This window comes from Poromitra crassiceps (assembly GCF_964638095.1).
Source record: "Poromitra crassiceps genome assembly, chromosome: 13".
In the NCBI taxonomy this organism is placed as follows: Eukaryota; Metazoa; Chordata; class Actinopteri; order Beryciformes; family Melamphaidae; genus Poromitra; species Poromitra crassiceps.
Window position 1 is genome coordinate 26,528,318 of NC_139644.1, and position 27,708 is coordinate 26,556,025.

At 44.0% G+C, this 27,708-nt stretch overlaps 2 protein-coding genes across 2 annotated transcripts; both read right to left on the minus strand.

Annotated features, from left to right (window-relative positions):
- Window positions 1-54: 54 nt before the first annotated feature.
- eif3d (eukaryotic translation initiation factor 3, subunit D) lies at window positions 55-15,046 on the minus strand. Its single transcript, XM_083649103.1, has 16 exons — window positions 14,945-15,046; window positions 13,934-14,059; window positions 13,787-13,832; window positions 12,135-12,271; window positions 11,935-12,020; window positions 8,873-8,945; window positions 8,511-8,626; window positions 8,236-8,368; window positions 7,956-8,103; window positions 7,655-7,785; window positions 6,309-6,394; window positions 3,392-3,521; window positions 2,793-2,935; window positions 1,835-2,027; window positions 1,241-1,334; window positions 55-161 (listed from the first exon to the last, which is right to left on the minus strand). Exons 2-16 carry the CDS (start codon window positions 14,054-14,056, stop codon window positions 148-150), a joined length of 1,653 nt encoding a protein of 550 aa, XP_083505229.1. The 5' UTR covers window positions 14,057-14,059; window positions 14,945-15,046; the 3' UTR covers window positions 55-147.
- Window positions 15,047-15,772: 726 nt separating this feature from the next.
- On the minus strand, window positions 15,773-16,147 carry LOC310788449 (RNA guanine-N7 methyltransferase activating subunit-like; the record flags this gene model as incomplete). Its single annotated transcript, XM_083650003.1, has 1 exon — window positions 15,773-16,147. One exon carries the CDS (start codon window positions 16,145-16,147, stop codon window positions 15,773-15,775), a length of 375 nt encoding a protein of 124 aa, XP_083506129.1.
- Between the last annotated feature and the right edge of the window lie 11,561 nt (window positions 16,148-27,708).

Sequence of the window (27,708 nt, forward strand, 5' to 3'; positions counted from 1 at the left end):
GTATTGGAGAAATCAGCATACAAGAGCACAGAACAGTAATAAAAGCAATTTGGCCAATCTCTGATATCTTTATTGAATGTTGAAAGGAGTTACATTGTGTTTGTGTGTGGTGCTGCCCACTTTGGTCACTGGAGCCATCTCCACACCTCAGTTCTCTTCATCTAGAAAAAGAACGGAAAAAAGGAGAAACAGTTTAACCTGGGTTAACCTAAAATTAGAGATCTTTGACTTCAGACACTTTTCTGACAATGTAAAAAGGCCGTATGTAGAACCACACAGTATTGGTTAATCAAGAAAGTTCATTTCGTATTTTCTGCATTTTGTTTCGTTCTGCGTTCTGTCTGGCCTCCATGCAGGCGTTTTCAGAGATTACAAAGTGCACGGGCCAATCAGGGACTTGCCTCGTAGCTGACATCGTAATCTGCCAATCAGGGATTGGCAGATTAGTGGAGCCGTAATGAACAGTAATGCCTGCTCCCATGGCTCTCCGGCTCGCGAAGCAACAAGCAGTAATGTCAACGTTCGTCGAGTTTACACAGTTGGAAGTGCAGTTATTGCAGAAATAGAGCCAATAACAACAAGAACAGGAGTATGAACCAGTGGAGCTTCTTGGTGGAAAAGAGGTTTTCGCCATTCTTCCGAGTGGATTTGAATTTGACTAGATCCGATGCCGATTGGCTGAAGGACTGGTTTTGGCGACGCTGATTGGCTGAAGGAGTTGTCTATCAAAGCAAGTACTCCCATCCACTGAAATTACTGTGGACTGCTTGGAGTGCAGACTGATACGTAGAGCGAAACAGAATGTGAGATCACGAATCAGGATGGTTTCAACCACCCTATGCAGACACGGCCAAAGCAAAGAAGTGTAAAGTTGAATACTTTTTCACTGAAAGCTGAAACCGTTACTTTTGTCTCATTTGCCAAGAGACCGTCTCTGTTATGAAAGAGTTCAATGTGAAGAGACCTTATGAGACTAAGCATATTTCATACCAGCGATTGGCAGGCAGTGAATGGGTGGATAAAGTGAAACAGCCTATTGAACTATTGATTTAAGGACTAATATTATGGCACTGGGGGGGGAATCCTTAAGAGTACAATTGCACGTGGTTTATTTTTTATGCCCCTTTAATAGACATAAAATAGTGCAAATAGTAAACTTCATACCATGAATGTATACAGTATATTATCTACTGAATAGACATGGCTTAGGAAATGGCAGCAGTTGGCAATCCAGACTCACCTTCCTCCTCCTCATCCTCTTCATCCTCCTCTTCCTCCTCATCTTCATCGGAGCTGAACGTCCCATCAGGCAGGCTGTACACTCGGATCACTTGCTGTTGGCAAACACACACATTGCACAATGTTGAACCGTCAAGAGCTACAATTTACAACAAACGAACCAAATCCTTCTGACATCTTTCGGCACAACGCAGAAACAATGCAGAAACGATAGTCTGGAGTCGTTTCCACCGCTTCTGTACCTGGGGGCGTAAACCAAGGAACCGGAACCCGTTTACCGGATACATTTAGCTAGCTAGAGACTGATAACACGAGGTGACCAACGTTAAAAAGTTACATACAACAAAACGTTGATGCAATATGGCATCGCCTCCTGTTCGTGGTGACTAGTTATCCTACACAACTCGAACGGGGGAACGATAAAAATGTGGCTCGTATCCTGTTCACATGTTCCGTTTCCGGTGTTTAGGCCGGAACCAGCCGAGAGGTATAATTCAAGTATAGTGGGAACCAGGCTCTTCTACTCGGGAAGAGCCTGGTGACGCGAGGTTAAGAAACGGTGAGAAATTCGGTGTTTTCCTTTGTGCCGGCTCACCTTGTTTGGGTCCTTGAGGATGAGGTACTTGCCCTCATCCAGCTTGCGGCAGATATCGATGACACAGCGGAGGATGCCCCAGGCGTTCTCCATGCTCAGGTTGATCTGGCTGGCGAACTCATTGGGTTTGAACTGCTGGGTGCCCAGGATGACGTGGCGAGCAGAGTCCTTCGTGTGGTAACGAGACACGTACCTGGAGACAAGACAGGGATGCAACGCCATAGGTCAGAAAAGTGCAACAGTCGAAGCATCTCTACGGTTCAAGATTGTTCAAGATGTTCTGATAGAATCTGAGTGTATTCAGGGTGGGGAACCCCTACGTGGAAGACAGAGAAGCAGGTGTAAACAATGGCAAAGTCAACCAGTCTTTGAATGTAAAAAATAATGAATATGTGGCAAAATGATCCTTCAGTGTCATGGAGAGATGAGCAGAGCTTGAGATCAAATTACCCACAAAGTTCCACATTAAAGTCGACAGTAACTGAAGGGAATGGAACATCCATGATGTCAAAGGTAAGACCCTCCACCTGTTGATACCATTGATTTATATTAGCAGTCACTTACTACTAACTTCATGTTGTTTCCAAAACAATCAAATTATTGTCAGCATTAAAGCCTTTATCTTTAGCAATATGCTAACATGTTTCAGATCCTTGATGATGCATTTGAGTCTTAATTTTTTGTTTATTATGTATATTATGTTAGCTGCATCTGCTAGCTAACACTAGTTATCTTTAGCCAGCTAAAACCTGCTGTTAAAAGTGGGTCTTGACAGCTTACACAATTTATTTGGAGATAGAATAAAGTTAAGAATATAAAGTAGCTGACTGCTAACATTAAGCAATAGTATGGAAAGTTGAACCACTGGTCTGAGCAGGTATTTTCCTTAAATCAATTTGCTGTGGACTTTGATTTCGAGTGGACCTTCTTGGGTAATTTGGCCTCCTGTGTTCCTCACCCTAGCTTGAGGTACTCTGATCCACCCAGCATGGCACAGCAGGTCCAGCGGGCCAGTTTGTAGCTGTTATTCTTCAGCTCAGTGGCCAGGACGGCTCCTCTCTGGGAGTCCAGCTTCTGACGCCAGTCCACTCCATTACAATGCTGACGAGGAAAAGGGGGAACAAGAGATTTACAAAACATAAATCAATGAATTCAACCCTGGAAGTAAAGAGTTAGCGTAAGGTTCCTACACACTGAAACAATTATGAAATTACATGACCATGCACTTCCATGACCAGTATTTGTCAGGGCATGTTCAAATGGTACAACATAAAATCTGTTTAGATTATTATACTTAAAAAAAGGTGAGACCACATAGTAGCAGTCAAACTAGACATTTAGTGCATAAATGTTTGGGGGGGGGGGGGGGGGTTGAATCCATTTGCATTTACAGAACCATTAGGACATGTATACTTTTCTATATTTTTTAGGCCTGTAAAACACACTCTTTAAGTTCCATGACTCCATCAAGGTTTTCCCATGTCCTTAGTAGGAACCCTGTGAGGATGCACATAGCCCCGTGCTGTAATTTCCATTCCCCTCGTCCTTTCCTCTTACCCTGGAGTCCCACTCATTGAGGGTCTTGATGTTAATGAAGGAAACCTCTCCGTTGGCACCGGTCATCACTCCATCATGCTCACAGCGCACAATGAGGTCGATGTCCTCCCCGAGCTTCCAGCGACGGTACCTGCAGCACAAACACAACCCATCAGCCTATGAGGGGGAAATCTGCACAGTGACTCACCTGAGGGGTAGCCCAGACTTGAGGAGGAACAGATGACTACATCATGGACCCTTATCAACAACACCTGTCATTGCTGATGAAGGAGGTGGATGATCACCTGCTAATTTAATAGTCAAGTTATACTCAAACTAGTATCATGCAGGCTAAAGCACTTAAGTCATGCATTATTGATGTTAAAATAACCTTAACTTAAAGCCATGGGATAGAGTAAACTTTCTGGGTTTTCATCAAAATAAAGAAATACTAGAACGACCGCAACGCGGACTTATGCCTCCGCCATTAGTTCATTCTTGAGTCCAAGTGGATGTTGGAGCCAAATTGGAAGAAATTGCATCAAGGCGTTTCTTTGCAGAATTGGATATTTGAGCCAAATGTGAAGAAATTTAGTCAAGGTGTTACTGAGATATGGCGTTACCGAGCTTGAAAATGGCATTTGTTAGGTCATTGTGACCTTGACCTTTGACCTTTGATAACCAAAATGGAATCAGTTCATCCTTGAGCCTAAGTGAATGTTTAAGCGCGAATCTGATGAAATTCCGTCCAGGCGTTCCTCAGATATCGCGTTAACAAGCTTGAAAATGGCGTTTGAGAGGTCACAGTGACCTTGACCTTTGACCACCAAAATCTAATCAGATCATCCTTGAGCCTAATTGAATGTTTAAGGTGAATGTGATGAAATTCCGTCCAGGCGTTCCTCAGATATCGCGTTAACAAGCTTGAAAATGGCGTTGGAGAGGTCACAGTGACCTTGACCTTTGACCACCAAAATCTAATCAGATCATCCTTGAGCCTAAGTGAATGTTTAAGGCGAATCTGATGAAATTCCGTCCAGGCGTTCCTCAGATATCGCGTGAACAAGCTTGAAAATGGTGTTCGAGAGGTCACAGTGACCTTGACCTTTGACCTTTGACCACCAAAATCTAATCAGATCATCCTTGAGTCTAAGTGAATGTTTAAGGCGAATCTGATGAAATTCCGTCCAGGCGTTCCTCAGATATCGCGTTAACAAGCTTGAAAATGGCGTTCGAGAGGTCACAGTGACCTTGACCTTTGACCTTTGACCACCAAAATGTAATCAGATCATCCTTGAGCCTAAGTGAATGTTTAAGGCGAATCTGATGAAATTCCGTCCAGGCGTTCCTCAGATATCGCGTTAACAAGCTTGAAAATGGCGTTCGAGAGGTCACAGTGACCTTGACCTTTGACCACCAAAATCTAATCAGATCATCCTTGAGCCTAAGTGAATGTTTAAGGCGAATCTGATGAAATTGCGTCCAGGCGTTCCTCAGATATCGCGTTAACAAGCTTGAAAATGGTGTTCGAGAGGTCACAGTGACCTTGACCTTTGACCTTTGACCACCAAAATCTAATCAGATCATCCTTGAGTCTAAGTGAATGTTTAAGGCGAATCTGATGAAATTCCGTCCAGGCGTTCCTCAGATATCGCGTTAACAAGCTTGAAAATGGCGTTCGAGAGGTCACAGTGACCTTGACCTTTGACCTTTGACCACCAAAATGTAATCAGATCATCCTTGAGCCTAAGTGAATGTTTAAGGCGAATCTGATGAAATTCCGTCCAGGCGTTCCTCAGATATCGCGTTAACAAGCTTGAAAATGGCGTTCGAGAGGTCACAGTGACCTTGACCTTTGACCTTTGACCACCAAAATCTAATCAGATCATCCTTGAGCCTAAGTGAATGTTTAAGGCGAATCTGATGAAATTCCGTCAAGGCGTTCCTCAGATATCGCGTTAACAAGCTTGAAAATGGCGTTCGAGAGGTCACAGTGACCTTGACCTTTGACCTTTGACCACCAAAATCTAATCAGATCATCCTTGAGCCTAAGTGAATGTTTAAGGCGAATCTGATGAAATTCCGTCAAGGCGTTCCTCAGATATCGCGTTAACAAGCTTGAAAATGGCGTTCGAGAGGTCACAGTGACCTTGACCTTTGACCTTTGACCACCAAAATCTAATCAGATCATCCTTGAGCCTAAGTGAATGTTTAAGGCGAATCTGATGAAATTCCGTCAAGGCGTTCCTCAGATATCGCGTTAACAAACATCCGTACGGACGTACGTACGGACGGCTGGCCGTACGTACGTACGTACGGACGGACAACCCGGATCCATAATGCCTTCGGCCTGGCTTCCCCCGGCGGAGGCATAAAAAAGCCAGTATCCACTCTCAAGTGATTGTGCCTCACTGGGCTTAGATTTTAGACATAGTTTAGACATTTTTGTAACCGTTGACACCCCTACTTTAGACAAAAACATTCACCAGATGGCGTATGGTGAAGAGATATGGACAGTAGACAAGTACAGACACCTATCCAATTCTTAAATATTTTTTGTATGTGTAAAATATATACAACTACTGATAACTGTCTGCAGGTTTACAACAGATAAGACCATGTGCAGTAATTGCACTTTTCCCCTCAGAAGGCCACCTACTATAAGACTTTTTAAGACTGAGATAGATCAACGAGGATTTACACTGGTGTGATGTGGAGAACTAGCACGATTGAGAAATTACTTATCCTTGCTTCTTCTTGTGAAACGAATCAGCAATTCCCAACCTGTGGTCCGCGGGGGTATTGCAAGTGGGCCACCAAATCGTTTTGAGATTTTCAAGTGGGCCCTGACTGAGTCGGAAAAGGTTGGGAACCGCTGGACTCTACAGTCAAGGTTTGGGTGTTGTACTGAAAACAACCAGCAGGGGTCAGTACCTACCTGTAGGCAACAGAAGCCACCTCACTCTTATCGATGTCCTCCTCCACAAATGGATTGGGGTTGGGGAACTTGTGACGTTCTCCTCCCTGATTACACACACACACACACACACACACACACACACACACACACACACACACACACACAAAATAGAGATCAGACCCCAGAAATAGGTGTTATGACATTAGTCCAAAAATGCTTGATTTTACTGCAGCGTTTTGGGGGAAAATGCAGAAAAGTTGGCAGGGTTTTCTAAAATGGTCAACTTTCACAAATTGGGGAAGAGATTATTACCGTAAATTCCGGACTATAAGCCGCGGCTTTTTTCCCGTTTTTTGGCCTTTTTTGGCCCCTGCGGCTTATATAACGGTGCGGCTTATCTATGAATTTTTTCCAAAAAAAAAAAAAAAATCTCTCTTTTTTAGCACTCTTTCTAACTATAAATCCACTTGTTTTAATTTCCTCTCTTGCCCTCTTTTCACCACACCGCGGACACTGTGTGCACTGTAAAAAACAACACAGGTGGTGTTGTGTTATGTTGTTTTGTTGAAATGTTAATAAATGGGAGCTTCCTCAAACAGCCATCTCTTTCCCGACAATCCCCTCTGTGCATGAACCCTTACATATGGTAATTAAACATTAAAAAAAAGTAAGTAAAAAGTAAAAAAAAAAAAAAAAAAACATTAAAACACCCGCGGCTTATAGTCCGGTGCGGCTTATATATGTAAAAAACAGTCAACTTTGCAGGTGCGGCTTATACTCCGGTGCGGCTTATAGTGCGGAATTTACGGTAAGTTGTTTTTATGATTTATGAAAACTTTGCATTTGACATTTTCCCAGTTGTGATATCTTATTTCCGGGGTTGCACTCCAAACACTTTTGTAGGTAACCAACCACCTTCTGAAGGTTATTCTATTCTAAAAATCTAGTTGGCTGGTGAAAGAGTCAGAAGAGGTTGGTGAGTTATGTTTACAAACTATCCATGTATGAAACTTTCAATAAAAACACTGTGATAAAAAAAAATAGGTAGCTGAATTTTGGGATTACCAGTCACTATGCGGGTGCGAAGAGTTAGTTTCTTGCACTGCTCTTATGGACATTAACATTTTAGAACTATCCACAAAAACTCGAGTTGGACCATTTTCCCCCCAGTGGAAGACATTTTTGCTGTCGATATAATCCAAGAGCTTTAGGGGCCACCTGATATCTCAGCGTCCTAATGCCTATACCAGTGCCTTACAACCACTATAATATACAACAAATGCTTTAAAAAGTCTGCAAGTGAAATATATTTTAATGAAGGCCAAAAAAAAGCACTGGTAGAATGATGGTAAATGTGTACTTACCATGCGCAAACACTGCTGGCTAAAGTTGTGGTTGATGTATGTGGCCTCCATCGCCAGGTTACGGGGGGAGTTGAAGGAGTTGCCTTCATCCTGGGGGGGCTCATTAGCAGTCTCACTCACCGTTAACAAATCTGAGGAGAACAGTTAGAGACAGAGCGTCAGTTACAGACAGAGAACAGTTACAGTTACAGAGTGTTCGGTGCTAAAACAGCAAGTGACAACACAAATCTACTACAAGGCCAACAGTGATATGTTTAAGTGCGACCTTAGCATAATGCCAATGCATCTCATGAAGCCTCACCAAAGTCAGAGTTGTCTCTCTTGTCAAAAAAGAGCTTGTTGCCCACTCTCTGCACAATGATGTCCCAGGAGTTGACTGAGCGTGTGCAGCACATCAAGGTGGCCAAGATGGCATCAGTGGCAAACACGTTACCCTGGGTCTTAGCCAGCTGGAGAGAGAAGAGTGACCATCATCGTTGTAAAGAAAGCATTGACACACCACTTACAAGGGCACATTTAGAAAAGTTTTTATATGATTCAGATTCTTGCATCAGCACTGTAATAAGGGTGCATGCTTGTACCTTGCGGATGACAGGATCATCGGTGGTAGTGACAGTGTGGAAGATCCTCTTGATGCTCTTGAGTGACTTCTCATTGCGGGTGGTGACACGGTCGAAAGCCTTGTCATAGTACTCCAAGGCACCACAGCACTCACTGGAGGAGACATACTGTAAGTTCACCGACTGTATGTGAAGAGCAGGTGGGGCTAAGTGCCGAGTGTGTGTGTGTCAGTCAGAAGAGGTTGGGGTGTGTGTGTGTGTGTGTGTGTGTGTGTGTGTGTGTGTTTTACACTCACATGTCAGTCGGGTCATCCACCTCCATGTATCTCATTTTCATCAGCCTGGGGAAGTCCATCTCCTCCTTCACCTCCCAATCACTCCTCACCTCAACAGATGAATCTCTGGGTTTCAGCTGAGCCGTGAGGAAGCAGGATATGACGGGGGGATGGGGGTGGGGTGTGTGGTGATGGGGAGGATGGTAGCAAGGGAGGCAAGAGAGGAAGAGACTTAAACACATATGCATAATAAGCATGATCAAGTGTAAAAAGGATGGGGAAGGTTATTACCAACTAATCTATATTATTAAAAGCCTCACCAAAAGGATCAGTTGCACTCATTTATGCATTACGCATTCTATATACATTTAAGTGAGTCATACCTGAGATTTCTGGTCCCACTTCTGACGGACACCAAACTGCTTTTGGAACTTCTTCTGCAGGCGCATGCGATCCCTGGAAAGAGTACAACTTGGGTTAAAGCTAGTCTTCAACCCCTTACACCCAGAGTTTACTCTTAAAGTCCCTGGAAACCAAAATCCACAAAAACGTTCTAACTATGTTATTTAGGGTCTTATGTTAGTAATTTTGTGCCTCCGAAATTATTATACATTACTTTCAACCCAAAGCCTTAAAATCGCCACTTTTCTACAAGATTCTACAAAGTACTTCCTCATTGAAGACAGCAGTGCGCGAGGTGCTAAAACGCAGGAGCTTATGACGTCATAAGCTCTATATAACCTTTGTACACGCGCGCAATCCGCACCCACCTATGGCAAGTCCGTTCTTTGCCCCCAGTGACAGCGCTCCCTCGCTGTCCGTCTCCCTCACTCTGTGTGCCGTCTGCCAAGCGCTATGCTTGTGAGATTAGCAAGGTGTCGGGTTTCAGGCCATGTGCTTCTCTCTCTCTCTCTCTCTCTCTCTCTCTCTCTCTCTCTCTCTCTCTGGACTAGTGAGAGAGCGAGAGACACACAGGCTGGTGGCTCTCTCACTCACACACACACACACACACACACACACACACTCGCAAGTGCTGTGTAACTTGATCTCTTTCTCCGTTTCCCTCCCCCCTCTGTCTCGCGCTCTCTCTCTCTCGGAAAACCTGCTGTAGATGGGACACGCCCACACAGTCCGCGGGAGAAATACACTCTAAAAAATAATCATTTTCTCATGAGTTTTGCCAGACTGTCAAACCTAAATTTATATACCGGTACTTTGCGACGTTCATCATCGTTCAAATTTGGCTGGTGGCTTATTAACATAGGGTCCTGTGATGTGATGAACTCAAAATGCTAAATAATAAAGAAATATTTCTGGTTTCCAGGGACTTTAAAGGAGAATTCTGGTTTTTACCACATGCGTTTTATGAAAATTGCATTAAAAAACACACATTTATGCTTCAAAAGTGATAACAGTCATTGTCTTTTTGTTAGGCTGGGGTCGAGTGGGTTTACGTGCAGACACTCGATGGCCAATAAACACTTGGTAAACTGGGGTCTTGAAACACTTGATAACTGGAAACGCATTGGCACTTGATAAGCTGAATCTGCAAGGTTCGAAGTTGGGAACTGTTGCAGAAGGTTTGCAGTAAGATGAAACTACGAAAAACTGCAGAGGACTAGCAGAGCCAACTCTTATAGGTCCTGAACATGATATCACATTGAGTTATGACATCATCAGTGAGATATGACATCACTACTGTAGGCATCATCACCGAGGCACCATCCGAGATATGACATCATCAGAGCCAGAGCAAGTCGCCACTCAGCAAATGACATCAAGACCTCATCTAATGCCTGGTTCAGACTACACGAATTCAGCCCGATATTAGACCGATTTGGTCGTGGGCGACAGATTTTCAGCGTCGGGCCCGAATATGACCGTCGGGGACGACGATCGGCCGTCTTCACCTCTTGTAGTGTGACATAATCAAAGACCAGCGTCGGGACGTCTAGGACGCCTCACGACGACCCACGACGCCCTGACGAAAAGACTGGCATGTCAGTCTTTTGGACATGGTTTCGCCTAGTTTGACACCCCGGAAGACGGGTATCAGGTCCTGGGGAGACCGCTCCGCTCCAGACCGATCCCTGCTCGATACAGATTTCACCCGCTCGCACTCACCGCTCCGCTCAAAAGAATAAAAGAGATAAAAAGGCCAGGGTGTTTTCATTTGCGTTTAAACGCCTGGGCAATGGCATTGCTCACTACAAATAACATTAGCTCAGCAGAGTCGGCTGCATGCTCGTTTCTCTTCCTTCTCGTCTCGCAGCAGCTGGCAAGAAAATAGTGGGCGTGCACATGAAGTAAGCCAAGTCTTATTGGAGGCTGGAGCGGACATCACAGTGCATCACAGTAGAGGCTGTCACTTATCCAAATAACTTTAAATCTGCGAGGGATATATATAGCCCCTGGATTACATACATGTTTCACATAGGGTTGTGTTTGGATTTCGAATTTTTATTTTGTCCAATATTGAAATGTTCTACAATTGCATGTTGTAATTCATAAACATTATTTCTATCTACCACTTAGCCTATTTAGGCTGATTTGGTTGCTATTTCTTGTCAATGTATTAGCCTCAATGCGCCTCAATGCATTCTGGGAGATTTCGTTCACAGGTCCGCCTCCCCGACGACCTGTGAACTCGCTGACGACAGCAGACGACGTGATGACGGTGGCATACGATGCTCTGTCGGTGTTAAGCGAGAATACACTTGTAGTGTGGCCAGTCTCCCGACCAAGACATGTCACGAATTTATGGCAGTATGATGGCCTCGTCTGACATGGTGACATCGTGAAAGACAAAAAATATTGTGTAGTCTGATCCTGGCATAACACTTCGTATTCATGAGGTGATGTAGGTATGACTTCACCTAACACTTTTGTGAAGATTATCTTGCTGAAGACAACCTTTGCTGTTTCATAAACCTTTGTTAACCACAGAAATTATTTCATGCACTTAACCGAAATTCCCATAAAAAAATCCCATTGCGTTTTACACGTACTGTACAAACCAGCAGTGCAGGGACTTCCGGAGCAAGCTTACAAAAATACGTCATGCCTGCGCTACTCTATTTAATGATACACCCCCACCCACCAAGTTGATGAATGAAAATCGGCCCAGTAGTTTTTGCGTAATCCTGCTAACAAACAGACGGACAAACGGCACCGAAAACATAACCTCCTTAGCTGAGGTAATGAAGGAAGTTGCAAAAACTTAAATGACAATATTTCGAATTTGGATTTAAATTAATTTCGAATTCTTTTTAGATGCTTACTATTATGTACACAAGACCCTAAATTACATAGGTAGAAGGTTATTGTGGATTTGCGTTTCCAGAAGCAATTGACCAAGTAAATCCAGTCTCACCCTGGGACCTAGACAAATGCGGAGGGCTAGAACCTGTGTGAATCCACCCTAAATAGGACAACAATCTCTCACCTCTCCTTTTGCTTGGCGCTCTTAGGCAGCGTCTGCATGTTGAACTGGGTCATGTTCCTACGGTCCTTGTCCCTGCGCAGATTCCTCTGTTAAAAGAAACATTGTCCTGTTATTGGACTTTTGATCTCAAGACACATTTTAAATCAACACATTTAAAAAGGCAAAAGGTGACATTTCATTCCATTGTCAATTTGTGGTACCTGAGCAAACCTCATGCGGTTCCTCTGGTAGGCCGTCTTCTGCGTCTTGGCAGTGTCCACCAGCTGGAAGCTTGTCTCGTCTTCCTCATGAAAGTAAGCATACTGACTACCGCCTCCAAACTGAGAGGAATACTTGTCTGAAATGACACAATTTATCAAAAATAACAGAACATAAAACATTGGATGTGTATTCACTTTTTAACCAGCACACTTACTATGATTTATACTGACGATTTATTTATGAATTTATAGCATTATATATAGTGGTGTAAATTGTTGTTAAAATTAAAGCAGCTACGAGCAACTTTTTCAATTGTTATTAAACAGTATAAATTTAATATCAATGCATCACATCTTACCTCTAATAGTCGACGAGACCAAAGCCGTGTGTATCTGAGATTGCTCCCTTAGGTGATTATTAAGTCTATAGTCTGTCTAAACTCGCGCCAACAGGGGGCTCTCTAGAGCGACCGGACCGGGTAACCCGGAAGTGAAACGCGGAAATGAAACCAGGAAGTGAAACGCAGCTGCCTTTTTACGCCGTTTGCGCTGCCTAGCAACATAACATAAACAATGTGAACGCCACGCATACTCGCGGGAACATCTCTCGTTATATTCTAACAGGTTTTTTGGAAGTTATTTTGTGGTTATGGCCGAAGTGGCTGCTGCAAACCGTTTCATTTCAATTCCTGATCTGCCCTGGCTACAGACACACTAACACTGGCCGATTCACTCGGGGTTCAAGCGAGACTACTCTGCGTTGGTATCGTCGACTATTAGAGGTAAGATGTGATGCATTGATATTAAATTTATACTGTTTAATAACAATCGAAAAAGTTGCTCGTAGCTGCTTTAAGTTAATTGCATCTAAATAATATGCTATCTCTTTTTGTGTTGCTTCTTATTTTCAGTCACGATGGCCATCTGGTTGACTGTTATGTCTGATAATTGTATTAACAAGGTTGTAAGCGCCATTTATAAGTTATAATTTCTGCTTTTTTTGTTTTATGGTATGACTTGTCTTACAGTGAAGGAATACACTTCAGTTCAATTTTGATGAATATTATCCAATATCTATGTCATATGCATATATTTGACCACTGTGAGGTGGTCCTATTGCGGCTTCTGTACTCATCTAAGTTAACAGAGGAAGTGGGTTTGTTGTGAACTGTTAGTAGTGAATAAACGAGATGGCGGAGAAACACTGTTGTTTTTCCGTTGCGGGTTGATGTTGTCTTCTAACCGACTCAACACGTAAACAGTCTCACCTCATCATTATTATGTGGTAGAAGTATGTGTTGAAAGAAATCTTTATCTTTATTGTTTATTTAAGTAGGGACAGTACACAATAAATATATTGCACCAGAGATAGCTAAAAGTTAATTTGCATCTGTAGTCCCTGGGCACACAGAGTCCTGTGCGCACACAGTACATATCAAATACAGCAATTCAAGGAAAATCCTAATGTCTAAACAATCAAGATACATGACAAAAAATGATACTTACTATTAGCAAGATACTAATGCGCAACAGTAAAATAATAAGAAATAAGAAAACAAAGCCTAAAGATATCCACTACAAAGGTTATATATCTCATATGATACGTTTTGGTTTCAATTCTCCTGATTCTGATGTAAAACTGTTCCACTCACTTGTGTATCTCTTGTCTTGATAAGTCGCCCCAGTCCAGTCAGCAACCTGCAGGCAAAAAATACAATGTAATGGAAAAGATGGTAAACAAAACCTGCTACCACTTGGCAGTGTGGGTGAGGAAATCTGAAAGTGGGGAAGACACAAACCTTTCCCAGGCGGTCTCCTTTGCTGAAGGGCTGGTAGGGCATGTCTTTAAACTTCTCTGGGACGGCACAGGGACCCCATCCTGATGGATTGTCCTGGATCACAGGGGCGTTGAACTTCGCCATGGTCTGAGTCCGACAGAAAATACCAGACGTTGTCACCGAAGAGTTAGCTAATAGCTACCTACAAGTACACATCTAAGTAACCACGGTATAATGCAATGATGTACATGGTAGAGGTGGGACTTTCACACACATCCACAGGGTCTCAGGCTATGTGAGCAGCACTGATCTCTCCAGCAGTGCACTTAACAGGCACTGATCAGCTTGCGCAGTGGGCTAATCATTGACACATTGAACGTCCAACATAATCTCCATCTATCAACAATACATGCCATTCTCTCATATAAAGAGAACATAACGTCAATAATGCTATTTAACGAGCTGGCGCTTTAGTGCTGCCTCCTTATGACAAAGGAACATCTAACTGAACGTAGGGCTAACATTAATTGGTGGCTTGGTTGGATGCCCGAATTGAAGAATAAACGCTAACGAGTCATAAGGGCAATGCTAGGAGGATGTGTGTCTCCGAGGATAAGAAGGCATAGTTAAATTGCCAGATCTTTAAAAGCAGTCAGCCCGTCCAATACATCCATCTAGGAGTGGTGCTGCCAGCTGTTATCTGGTTTTGGCCAGCTGAGTCACGTTAGCTTTTGCGACAAACAGTCACATGCTAGCAGGCTATATACAAGGGCACTATGTAAACAATATCGAGTGGGGCACAAACGCAAAACTGAGTTAACGTACCAAGGATAACGATGTCTGAGAGTGAGAGGTAAGCTATCTGTGTTAGCTGCTGCTAAACGTTAGCTAAACTCGCTGCCAGGTGGCCGCGCTAGCAAGGCTAAGCTAACCGGGTCGCATGCTAAGACAAGTCTGGCTAGAGTTTAGCAACACACACGATTGAAAACAGTTACATTTCGTACATTTTCAGGTGTTTTATTTTAATCTCACCGTAAATATTGTGACACCCTTTCAAGCGGTTTATTCCAACCACTGATCAGAGGTACAACTCACTGTCAGACCGCCGCTGTGAAAGGAAGTGGTGAACTGTCGTAAAACGGAATGTTGCTACTGCCGTACAGCAAGAACAACTGTAGCGTTCCAGTCATGGACATTCCAATCCGCTAGTAGTTGCCAGCGAAGTGGACTGCAGTCACTTCACTGCACAGGAAAAGTGTCTTGTTTGATGTCATACAGTTCTAGACGGCTCGGACTTGTGCCAGGTCACTAGTGTCATATCAGCGATCATGTCTTAAATCACTGATAGTTTTTACATTTTACATAGTTTTTACATTTTTCTTATTTAAAGAAAATATACATTTATTGACGAGTTCAGATCAAGTGTCCTTTGTGACATAGGAAAATACAGCTGCATTACATACACGTACATTTGCTGTGAAAATTCATATTCACTGACTACAACAGTATATCCAGACCTGCTGAACATTTCTAGAATCATAAGTTAAATGTAGAATTTGCCACCATCTACCCATTAGGCCTACAACAAATATTTATGTAGGGCTCGGCGATATAGTAGGCTAAATGTAAATTCACGTAAAAATGTAGCGGCTAGATTGTTACTACCTGGAGACACTGAACTTGGATAGAACAGTGCAGCAATTCTAATTTGAGATGAACAAATTTGCATCTTCCACGTCAATGTTTGAAGCTCATCACTCTGGTCTAGAGGGACACACAAGGAAGACTACTGATGGCAAAAATTCTGCTGCATTACATGTTTGTGTATACTAGTGTAAATTCTGACATATTTCCAGCAGGTTAGTAGCGGTCCCGGTCATAATTGGACCTCTGATTGTAGGAGTTGTATGCCTGGTTGTAACCCGGGGGGCCTGACTGATGCCCACTGCCATGTCCCCAGCCCCTGTCTCGCTGCTCCCCTCCCCAGCTCCTGTCTCCTCCCCAGCCTCGGCCACCTCCTCCTCCTCCCCAACCTCTGCCTCTGTGTCCACGACGGTCCTGGAACCTGTTGTCCCTGCAGGAGTTTCCTCCTGAGCGCCCCCTCCAGTCCTCCACAATAGGAGGGGGATCGGCCGGCCGGATGACATACTCCTGATATTCACTGTCTTCTTTAGAAAATCTGTTGGCAAACTGCTCCTCATAGTCAAGCATGTTTTTTTCTGTGGTGTCCGCCATCCTGATTTGGAAAAAATATATTGGTCCCACTCCCAGGAAGAAAAGAAAGCTGGCACTGATAGTCACACAGACAGTGAGTGATGATGATGAGGTCATAAATCACAGATGATGACATCATCTGTCTGATTTATTACATCACAGTGACAAAAATGTATGACATCATACAGATGATGGCTCGACCTGTTGACCAGGTCACATATAGTGGTGGTCTCAGGTCGCTGATAGTTCTAGGCGGCTCTACCTGGTGGCCCCGTCTGATGATGTTATGTGGGGGGCATTATATTTTACGTTCACACTGTGATGTCACTCGAGCAATTGTAGGTCAGCGGTGATGATGTCATCATTGAGTGATGTCTTCAGTGATGTTATCAATGAGTGGTAAAATCACTGAGATGTCACAATGGCTTTGTGTGTAACTAGAGGATTTAGGCCTATGACATCACTGATGGTCACAACGGTCCTGTGCGTGAGGAGACGATGATGTCAATTATAACATCAGTGATGTCATAAATCACTGATTATGTGACTTGTGCAGACATTGACATCAGTGATTTCTTATGTGATGTCATCATTGATGTAATCGTCCCCTGAAACCCCCAAAACTTGAGTCGCTGGGACCCCGTTATTAGACTCCGCAGCTTGTGTGTACTATACTATACCATCTGTTCACTGAACTTGCAGTGAGTAAATTTAAGTACAATATACTATCTGGTCCTTGCAGTTATTTCATGACTTCATCCAAACACATCAATCAAGAAATAAGTCAAGGTGTTGATGTCCATGTCCCACACTCCAGGGGTGAGTTGCTGTACTTGCTCACGGACCCTGTCCAGGTGCCACACTCCAGGTGCTTGTTGTTCGAGTTGCTCGAGTAGCTGGAATAGCTGGCGTCGCTTGCGCAAGCGAAGTAGAAACAAGTGCCCGCAGTCTCCAACTTCGCTTGTGTATAGTGGAGGCACTTCTACAGGGTCAAAGTCCCTTGCCCAGTCACCTGCGGATGGCGGGGGGCCTAATTGAAGCGTTGCACTGTTGTACAATCGACCATGTGCCATATACTATCAAATAAACCAGTGGTTCTACTTATAGCCTCGGCAGGGAAGGATTTATGGTATCACTGATGATGTCATATAGACATTGTGACATCATAAATGTGACATCTGGGTGTACCTCTTCCCACACATCACCTGTGAACCAAACAGTGTGGGCGGAGTCACTATTGACATCATCGGTAATGTCATGAATCATTCGCAACCTGCCAGATATGCGTGATGTCATCCACTCCACACCAGTGATGTCACTGGCAGACAAATTGCAGAATTAAGATAAATGATGACATAATCACTGATGACATCACTGATTATGTCACAATGTCTATGACAATAATCAATGTCTGTGACAAATCACTTATGCAGAGCCACGTTCTCCCAATTCAGGCCGTGTGATTGGTTGAAATTCGCACACACATTTAATTTTTGTGTGTGCTTCATGCGCTCAATAAACATCGTTTTAACTTTGTTCGAGTGGCATCCCGAGTGACTTCACTCCACCAACTCGGGCGGTGTGTGTCATCAGGCCAAGCATACTCAGTTGACATCAACAGTTGTCTGCGACATCAGTGATGTCAGCAACGCGAGCAATTGTGTCACTCACTGATGACATCACTCAATGATGACATCACTTGGGCTGAGCATGCTCAGTAGAGCAGTTGTGCAATTTGAGCAGGGTGTCTGTGTGTTTGTATGTCAGTTGCCCGAGTTGCACCGGTCCTACTTATAGCCTCTGCAGCGAAGGAGTTGTGACATCACTAAAGATGTCAGAATGTCTATGCCTATGGCATCAATGATGACTGTCATAAGTCACTGATGACATAGCTATGGCATCACTGATGATGTCACAATGTCTATGACAACATGAGTGGGTATAACATAATTAGTGACCACTGCTGGCCACCACTCGAGAATGATGACGATGACATCATTGCTCTGGCCACCACTCGATGAATGTGGGGCATGACATCATCAATGGATATGACATCATCAGACGTCATCATCATATGACGTCATCAGTCACCACTGGCCACCACTCGACGATGATGACGATGATGTCGTCACTCTGACGACCACTTGACGATTGTGGGGCATGACATCATCAGTTCATGAAATAATCAGTGAGTATGACATGATCAGACACAACTGGCCAGCACTCGACGATGGTGGCATTTACTACTACTAGGGCGGCGTTCTGAGCATGCTGTTGAAGGATGGTGTATTGTGGGTCGTCGCCGCTCCAGCTGCATTATTACATCACAATAGGCTTTGGGTACATAGAACGTTCGTCCAACTGCATTATGATGTCATGACACTATGCCTAGGGTATATATAGTGGGAACTTTGCTCACTTCTTATGATTTACAGTCTACTTCTAGTTGCTTACCTGTCAACACAATGAGTTATCAGAAAAAAAATACTCGAAGAAAACGGAAGAGAGCTAACCTGAAATCAACAGAAGCCCTAAGAGGCAAGGTGGGGAGTCCGAGCACCCAGTCGCAGGTCTGTGGTGCAGTTGCAGGAGCAGAAGCAGAAGCAGCAATGTTCTCCCAACGTGGGGAGAAATTCCAAGGTCGTCTTGACCACGCACAAACTAAGCAAGAAGCGGGGTCCCATCAAAGCTTTGTGGACTTCCTAAACCCGCCATTTTCAGACACAGCCATGGATGAGTTTCTCTCCCCAGGACCTGTCAGTCATGTCGAAAGTGATTTTGATGGCAGGGACACTACAGTGCCAGCGCTTTACCCCTCACTTCTATCCAACCATCTGGGGCATACCACTCCAGTTGCAGGAGAAGCAGAAGAAGAAGCAAAGTCCTCCAAACTTTGTCGTGACACCTTCAAGGTTCCAACGCCACTTTCATGGCATTCAGGTGTCATGGAGGCACGCATGGAGGAGTTTTTCTATCCAGGACCTCTCGGTTATGTGGACAGTGGTTCTGATGGCTGGGGCACCACAGTGCCATGGCTTCACTCGGCTCAAGGGTGGTCAAGGAGGGTGGAAATGGAACCTGAGAGCCAGGGCAAGACAGTGGACGATTCCATGGAGATTCCCTGGTTATACCTGGATGTTACGGCTGCACCAAATCGCCGCACCTAGTACACTTATCTCACCCTTTTTCCTTTCTTCATTCAGTAGCATGTTAACGTTCATGCATGCTTTTTAGTAAAGCATGTTTCCATAATTTTGCTGTTAATTACTTTGCAATTTATACAACGAGATCTCCTTGCTGGTCTGCACGTGTTGTGAGCCATCCGGCACCTCATCCAAACCGGCAAAGCGTGAACAGCTCATTCTTGAGTGGGGTGGTGGACAACCATTTCCAGGAGACGAAAGGGGCCGATGTAGCCTAATGCCTAATTTATGCTTTGCGCTCAACACTTTTGGAACTGTTGCTGGACAGATATGACGTCTTTAGCGGTGTCTGACAGCCATCCTGACTGGGCCAGCAGCTGCCTTTTAAAATGGTGAGTGAGGGTGAGTCTTGAACGGGCTGGGGGGGAGGGAGTTCTACTCTAGAGAAGGCTTGATTGCCAACGCTGCAGAGTTTGGATGGTGGAATGGTGAGGCAGTCGATGAGGTCAGCCAGGTAGAGAGGCGCCAGTTTTGGAGGGATTTGAAGGTGAAGAGGGCTAATTTGAAGTTGATGCGTTGTTTGATGGGGAGCCAGAGGAGATAGTGGAGGACAGGTGATGTGGTGCCGGGACCGGGTTTTGTGAGCAGACTGGTGAGCTTTGAACCATCTGGAGTTTGGAGGGATCGGTGATCTCAGTGAGGAGGGAGTTGCAGTGGTCTAGGCGGGAGGAGATGGAGTCAGTTTTGTTGTTGAGTTGGAAGAAGTTGTGGGTCATACAGGTTTTTATTGCAGATAATGCATGTTTCGATGAGGGTGAGTGGTGTGGGTTAACACACCCACATCGAAACCTCCATCCATCCAATCCAATACACTGGGTGGATTTGGAGCTCATGTAAATATGTGTGTCGTTGGCATAGCAATGAAGAGCCCCTCTGCTCTCAGGTGCTGCTTAAATATGTTGACTGTCTGTTACGGGTGTGAGCACTATCCATGGTTCTGTTAGCCTGCTCTATGACCTCTATTTTCCCCATACATACTATGTGTGTGTGTGTGTGTGTGTGTGTGTGTGTGTGTGTGTGTGTGTGTGTGTGTGTGCGCGTGCGTGCGTGCGTGCATGCATGCACACACGGTCGCACGTGTGCACACGCGTGTGTGCGCGTGTGTGCACGCATGCCTATTAGGGGGCCCTGTCAAAATTGCTTGCACTGGGGTCTGTCATGACTACCCTACTACTTGCTGTCCTCCAGCAACTTGCTGTCCTGCAGCAGTCAGCTGCATTTTGCGGGCAGATGCGCAGAGAAGCCTGGTTCAGCCTATTAACGTGCCAAAGAAAGAAAGAAGGAAAGTAAGAACTTTGCCACTTATCTAAAGGTCATGTTATCTAAGTGCTGTGACAGAGAGGAACCTCTTTCAGGAGGAAGACGAAGGAGCAGCTTGACCTTCAGAGAAAATAATTTGTCCTGCCGTGTCATTCTTCCCCCCTTCCTGCGCCTTCTCTCCCTGCTACACAGCTTCCTCCATCCACCCACTTACCTGCCTTTCTCTCCAGGTGACTCACAAAACGTTCAATTTAGTCCTTTAGCCAAACTACTATGTTGCTAAGAGAGACCAATAGTATGGTCTCTCTTAGCAACATAGAGAGACCAATAGTATGGTCTCTCAGCAACATAGCCTTGGGTAAAGTGTTGCGTGCCATTGCCAGATAGAGGATCCTGAGATGCATTCCTACTGCATCCGTACATCTAAGAGATGTTTGCCTGACTGTGAGCATTTGACCTAATGTGTTGGTAGTTGCCTCTGCCACAGTGAAAATCACACTGTATCTCATGCGAGTTTATGCATTTTTCACATCTCCCTTAACATAACTCTTTAAATCAATGAGTCAGATTTACATAAGGGGCACGGTTGCGCAGTAGTAGTAGCGCTGCCGCCTCACAGCTAGAAAGTCCTGGGTTCGATTCCCGTCTGGGGTGCTGTGGGCGATGAGGGTGTGTCCCCCCCATGTCCCCAGTGTCTATCTCGTCAAAAGGGCCTTTCTGTGTGGAGTTTGCATGTTCTCCCCATGCTGCCTTGGGGTTCCTCCATACAACATCGTTATGGACCCTCATTAAAAAACATGCAGAAGATCATCATCTGACCAGTGACGACAACGTTTGAAGTTGGTTCCCGGCCGCTGTACACAAGAAAGCTGCTCACTGCGCCTGCCCCCCAGAGAAAGGACAAGCATGGATGCGTTAAAAGCAGAGACAATATTTCACCGGCCACCGTCAGCATGTGTGTGTGTGGCTGGCAGCATGTGTGTGTTGGTTTGTCATGTGATAATAAAGACGGGTTTGTCCGTCCGACTTTGACTTTGACTTTAAATAATACACCAGTAACAATTTGGGTAACACTTTAGAATACAGCCCACAACTAAGAAAATAAGAAGAAGGGTTATTTACGCCCAAAATATTCCTGCGGAAAAGAAAATGCACTTTTTGGTGACATGTGATGGTAGGATTATGAATTTCTCCCATTACTTTGACAATATCTTAAAGATTAAAGTGTAGCTCCAGCCATATGCTCCTCCGGCCATGTAATTGAGTGAATCCTGAAATGAGTCCGACGAGGCGCTCACACCGGCCACTGCTGATATGTTGTCTTTTCCATACTCTGAGATGGCAGGAATCATGGCACAGGCCTCCACAGGCCCTCAGATGTCTGGGCTGGCTTTGTCCTCACAGGCCACTTCTGTGAGCTCTTTTTGAAAGAGCCCATTATACCCCATGCAGGAGGGCAGTTGTGTTTCTGAGATGCTGGAACCAACAGTGACACGAGGGTCAAAGTCCTCGTAATCCTGCCCATTCAAATGTGTGGTCTAACAAAGGAGGAGCAGGCTATTTTGGCAACGAGAAGGTGTACCTAATTAAGTGGCCGGTGAGTGTATAATAAAGCACTTTCATCTAACGCGGGGGAAAGCACAAGAAGAACTCAAGATTTTAATCCTCGGATAATTATACAATATTGATAAGTAGGCAAGGTAAAAAGCAGAACTCTTGCACATAAGCACACACACACACACACACACACACACACACAAGATGTGTAAATCAGAGGCACACCATTTCTGATTGTGATCCTTGACTTTTCCAGAGGATAATTGCGCAGCTCATTTTGTGATGGAGGCTGAGATCAATGGGACAAATAGCCTGTTCTTCTTCTTCGCTGCTTTCCCGAGGGAGTCCTTGAGTGGGCCTTCACACTAATCCCTTATGATATGGGCCTACTACGTATGCACTCCAAAGGTCAGCACTCAGCATATCTCATTAACATACAGAAAGAGGGTCAGCTCTGGCACGGTTTTTCATGTCATTTGCCCGTCCCACAGCATCCGCACACATGGTGTTGTGGAGAAATAGACCAAAATTATAATGGAGGGGTTTTTAGAGTAGGCTCCACCTATAATTGATATTCAAACTCCACCCATTCCTCCCCCTGGCTCTTTAGTTAAAATGGTTGTTCGAAGTGTGTTCTGGGAGTCTTCTGTGTATAGAGATGTTGCTTACCAGATCTCCCACGCCTGTTTCAGAGTAAATCATAGATAATGAAGCAATCGTGTTGTTATATATTCAGTAAGATGTTTCTTACGACACTGTTCACGGACCAGTGATGCTGCCATCTTTACACATGCTCCAGCTCCATTAAACCTCCAGTCCAATCCGTCATTTTCACTGCCTTCCCCTAGATACACCTGCAGATAGTCTAACAGATAAAGGGGCTCATTATCGGCCAAACTCGGGAAGTGACGAGCTTTTACAATATTTCTCTTGAGCCATGAATCACAGATCCTGGTGTAATTGTTAAATGGAAGTTAAATGGAAGCTGTATCTCTACATCACACAGGAATAACACTGCTGTCTGCCAGGCTTCTTATAGCATCTTTACAGTGAGTCATATCCAACATGTCCTCTGGGCCTTTTGGAGCAGGGCTGAGAACAGATGGTGAGTGCAGTGTGGGCACGAGTCATTAATTATCTTAATGGTGATGAGAATGTGATTGGTTTTATGGCTAGACTATTGGTTCAATCCCAACATGAAAATTTGCTTTCACTGTGACAGGCAGTGGCAGCTGCTACGTGTAGCATTTTAACATCGGTAAGTTACCGCTACATCATTAACCCCTGATTACTTACAAGGCAATCGAAAGATTCACAGCCTTCTACCTGCCTCTAGCAATAAGCCCCAAGACACAGGGTTTATTGCTTTTATAAAGCGGTTATATACCTGGCAAGGTTTCATAACACACAAACAGCAACAAAAAAGGCAATAATTGATTGATAATAGACGAATAGTCATTATTCCACCAAGCAATGTACTAATTCAGCGACATTTAACAGAAAGGTTGCCAAGAAACACATAATGCAGCAACGCAGACACAGTGGAAAGCATGTTTGGCGCAGTAATACTGATGTGACGCAGTAACAGGTGTGTGTTTATAGAGTATTTTACAACGGCTCAGCCAATCAGAATCAAGGGCCGAAACTATGTTTTATAAACTGCATTGAATTGCAGTGCATCTGTGTGCTACTGGGCCAGATTTAGCAGGAAAACTGTTGTATTGTGTTGCAGCACAATTGGAATATTGCTTTACAGCACACACACACACAAAAAGAGAAATATGGTTGATGATTTTGAGAAACATGAACACAGTACCACTGGCATGAGATATCAATCAATGAATCTGTCTCAAGGTGCTTTACAAATAGAGCAGGTAGAAGACCAGGCTCTTTATTTTAGACCCAACAATTGAAACAATTTCCCAACAAGAGCAGCACTTGGTGACGACGGCAAGGAAAAAGAGCCCTTTAACGGGGAAGAAACCTTGAGCAGACCTGGCTCTTGGTGGGCGTTCATCTGCCATGAGCGGTTGGGTTGAGATAGAAAGAGAGAGAGAGAGAGAGAGAGAGAGAGATGCACAGTAGCGGTAGTAATAATACTATGATAATACTATAATAAGTAAGACCAGTAGTAATAGTAATGCACAGTAACATCCTGGATTCCTTAGGGATCATGATTATGTTATTTGATCCCATAGATGGAGTCAACATAGCCTGATATATTGCTGTTTGACATATTTCAGACTGCACCAAGTGCATAAAAAAGGTTTGAAGGCATTTATATGTTTCTGACTCTGGGAAAGTGGGGACAACAGTAACATATCCCCAAACTATTTTATCTCTGAGTCTGAATCCCTTGAACCAAATCACACACTTCAACTTCAACTTCAACTTTATTATGTCCCCGAGGGGCAATTAGTTTTGCAGCAAGAAACATATGAATACATTAAAAAGTACATAGACATACAGTACAATCAGGGTAGGCTATTCTGTGACCTCCTTTTGACAACTAATGTGATAACTAATGTAATATTGTATTTCACTTCCATTCACTGAGCCTCCCCTGAAAATCTTTGGAGTCCCCCAGGGGAGGCACGCCTCCCACTTTGAAAATCTCTGGTCTATAATTTGAACCAGCAAAAGGAAAAAAGGCCAATGTGTGCATCAATTCTTGAAAGATAGGACTCCTGTCTTCCATAAAGTCTTTTTGAATGTCTCATGTCACCATAATTAGTTACCACTATTTACAAATAATACAAACCTCTGTAACCTTTTCATAGTACCAAAACTGAGGCTTAGCTACTGCATTAACAGCTGTTTAAAAGCTTGTCCCATCAATCTGAGAATAAGGAAATGTCTTGATTCCCATGTTTAGTTATTTATTTATTTTATAGCTGCAAAATCCTTTTGTTTATACTTGGATGCTACAGAGACAACCAGTTATGAGTATGATCGATCCATGAGGGTCATAGGTCACAGAGAGAGGATACATAGTAAGACCTGCAAGCGGATGTTTTGCTGTGGCCCATCAGAAGATTAGGATTAAAGATGGTGGTGTGAATACATAACTGCTCAGTTGATGATGGACCTTAAAGGAGAATTTCGGTTTTTTACACCACGGTCCTCATTTCCAGTTTAGAATATGATGTTTTACTCACCGAAATAGTTTTGCGTCATTCGGATGCCCAGGGAAGATTTTGAGCTCCGAGTACACTCTTCAAACAGGCTAGAACCGCTAGAACGTGAGCCCACGGGGCATTCTGCACGGCAGTGCACGCGCTCTCTAAATTACACTTTTTCTGTCAGATCACGGTTCATTATGGTTGTAAATATAATTATCTAGCTAATAGCTACAAGCTAGGCTAACAACAACACCGGAGTCAGCGTTGATCTGCCCCGGTGGGGTTACAGTGCGTATCGTCCCCCTTCTGTGGTTTCTCTGAAGAAGTGGTTTCACAGAGGGGGACGATACGCACTGTAACCCCACCGGGGCAGATCAACGCTGACTCCGGTGTTGTTGTTAGCCTAGCTTGTAGCTATTAGCTAGATAATTATATTTACAACCATAATGAACCGTGATCTGACAGAAAAAGTGTCATTTAGAGAGCGCGTGCACTGCCGTGCAGAATGCCCCGTGGGCTCACGTTCTAGCGGTTCTAGCCTGTTTGAAGAGTGTACTCGGAGCTCAAAATCTTCCCTGGGCATCCGAATGACGCAAAACTATTTCGGTGAGTAAAACATCATATTCTAAACTGGAAATGAGGACCGTGGTGTAAAAAAACGAAATTCTCCTTTAAAGGCAGATAGTTTGCCCAAACTGAATACTGATTTGAGAAACATGATCAATGAATGATTACTATACACTGGCTGTCTGTAAATAATCAGATACTGTATTATGAAGAGATTCAAATATTACACAAAGTTGTGGTTTGACCTACAATAGCCTATAAACAGACACAAGAAAGTCAGCAGTTTCACTGAAACATATTCTTTAATTTTTCTCACAACTAAATGACTAAATTGTTTTTAGGGCACAAAACAAAACTGCAGTAAATGAAGAAAAGATCCACCAGGCAACGTACAAAATCTACAGCTCAAATTGTCACCTGCATCCAGCAGAAGTATGCACTACTGTACGTCTTCCCTTCATGACTCCATTGCCTTGATCCCAAACAACATGGTCAGAAGAGATGCAAAAAATGGATGATAGCTGTGAGATGGTTCTTTGAAGTGAGAGTAGTAGTTTATATCCCGGGGGAAACTGTGTATGTATGTACCAACTTAAATCAACACCAAAACATTGTTTGGATCTAAGGATGTTTTTGCACACACGCACAGGAAAAAATAAATAGAAAATAAATAGTTATTTCTTAAAGCATATAAGCAGGGGCTAAAATGTACTGATATTTACATGGCATCTTCCAGAAAGCCAAATCCTGCATTCTGATTGCACTGAGGGGGGGATGGGGGGGGGTATTATTCTACACGCATGGTCCTTTGGAATGTGTTGAATACAACATAATGAGCTAATTTAGAATGGCAGTAGATAGGATGTAATTTTCTGTAATGTGCTTTGCCATTTAATCCCAAACCAGAAGCTACACCTAGACGATGAGAGAGAGAGAACCACTAGTGTTTACTGGTTGTTAGTGTGTACAGTACAGTAGGCCTCCTTGTGTTCATGCTCTTGATGATGATCTACTGACAGTGTTTTCACAGGGTTTCCATAGTCGCTCCTGCCAAAAAAAAAGAAGGAAAAGAATTTGTATAATTGTTAACAGAGTTCTGTTTGCCTCTTTGTGTGTCCATATTGTAGGTGGGCGTGAGCTGGTAGGCAGAGAGTCACACCGACTCACACGCAGATAATGACTATCGGTCTTCTATCGCCTCTCCATGTACAGCCAGCACAGGTGGATCACTGAGGAGAGGGAGGAATCGCACCAGAAACAACCATATTTATAGCCTAAGGCACATGCACAAACACTAGTAAACAGCTTTGTCATAGAGAGAGGCAGAGGCACTTACCCTAAACACATCTCTGTTCTCATCAGACTGCACGCCCCGGGGGCCCAGCAAATCACATCTCTGTTCTCATCAGACTGCACGCCCCGGGGGCCCAGCACGCCCCGGGGGCCCAGCAAATCAACTATCTGGGGAGGCAAATCCCTTTTTAATGTGCCTATAATGATGGTCTTATACCTCGCAATGGATCTTTGTGAAAGGGTGTGCATGCGTGCGTGGGTGGGTGTTGTGGGCGAGACACCAGAAGAGAAACCGCACAGTATTATCGAGAAGATAGCATTGTTTGACTGTATTTACCACCATCTAAATATAGTATGGTTTGTATCAGTGTGTGGTGCAAGGGAACTCATGAATGTACAGTAGTGGGAAGGTGACTATGTGATGAATGGTGGGCATTGTCATTATTTAGACCTGCTGATGTATTTGGTAAATAGACTAGGCATTTACCACTCCTTATATGCCTACCGTTTATCCAAAGCGCCCTGGCTTTGGATAGGCATGTGGGCCTACATTCACCTATTCACACACATTCATACAGCA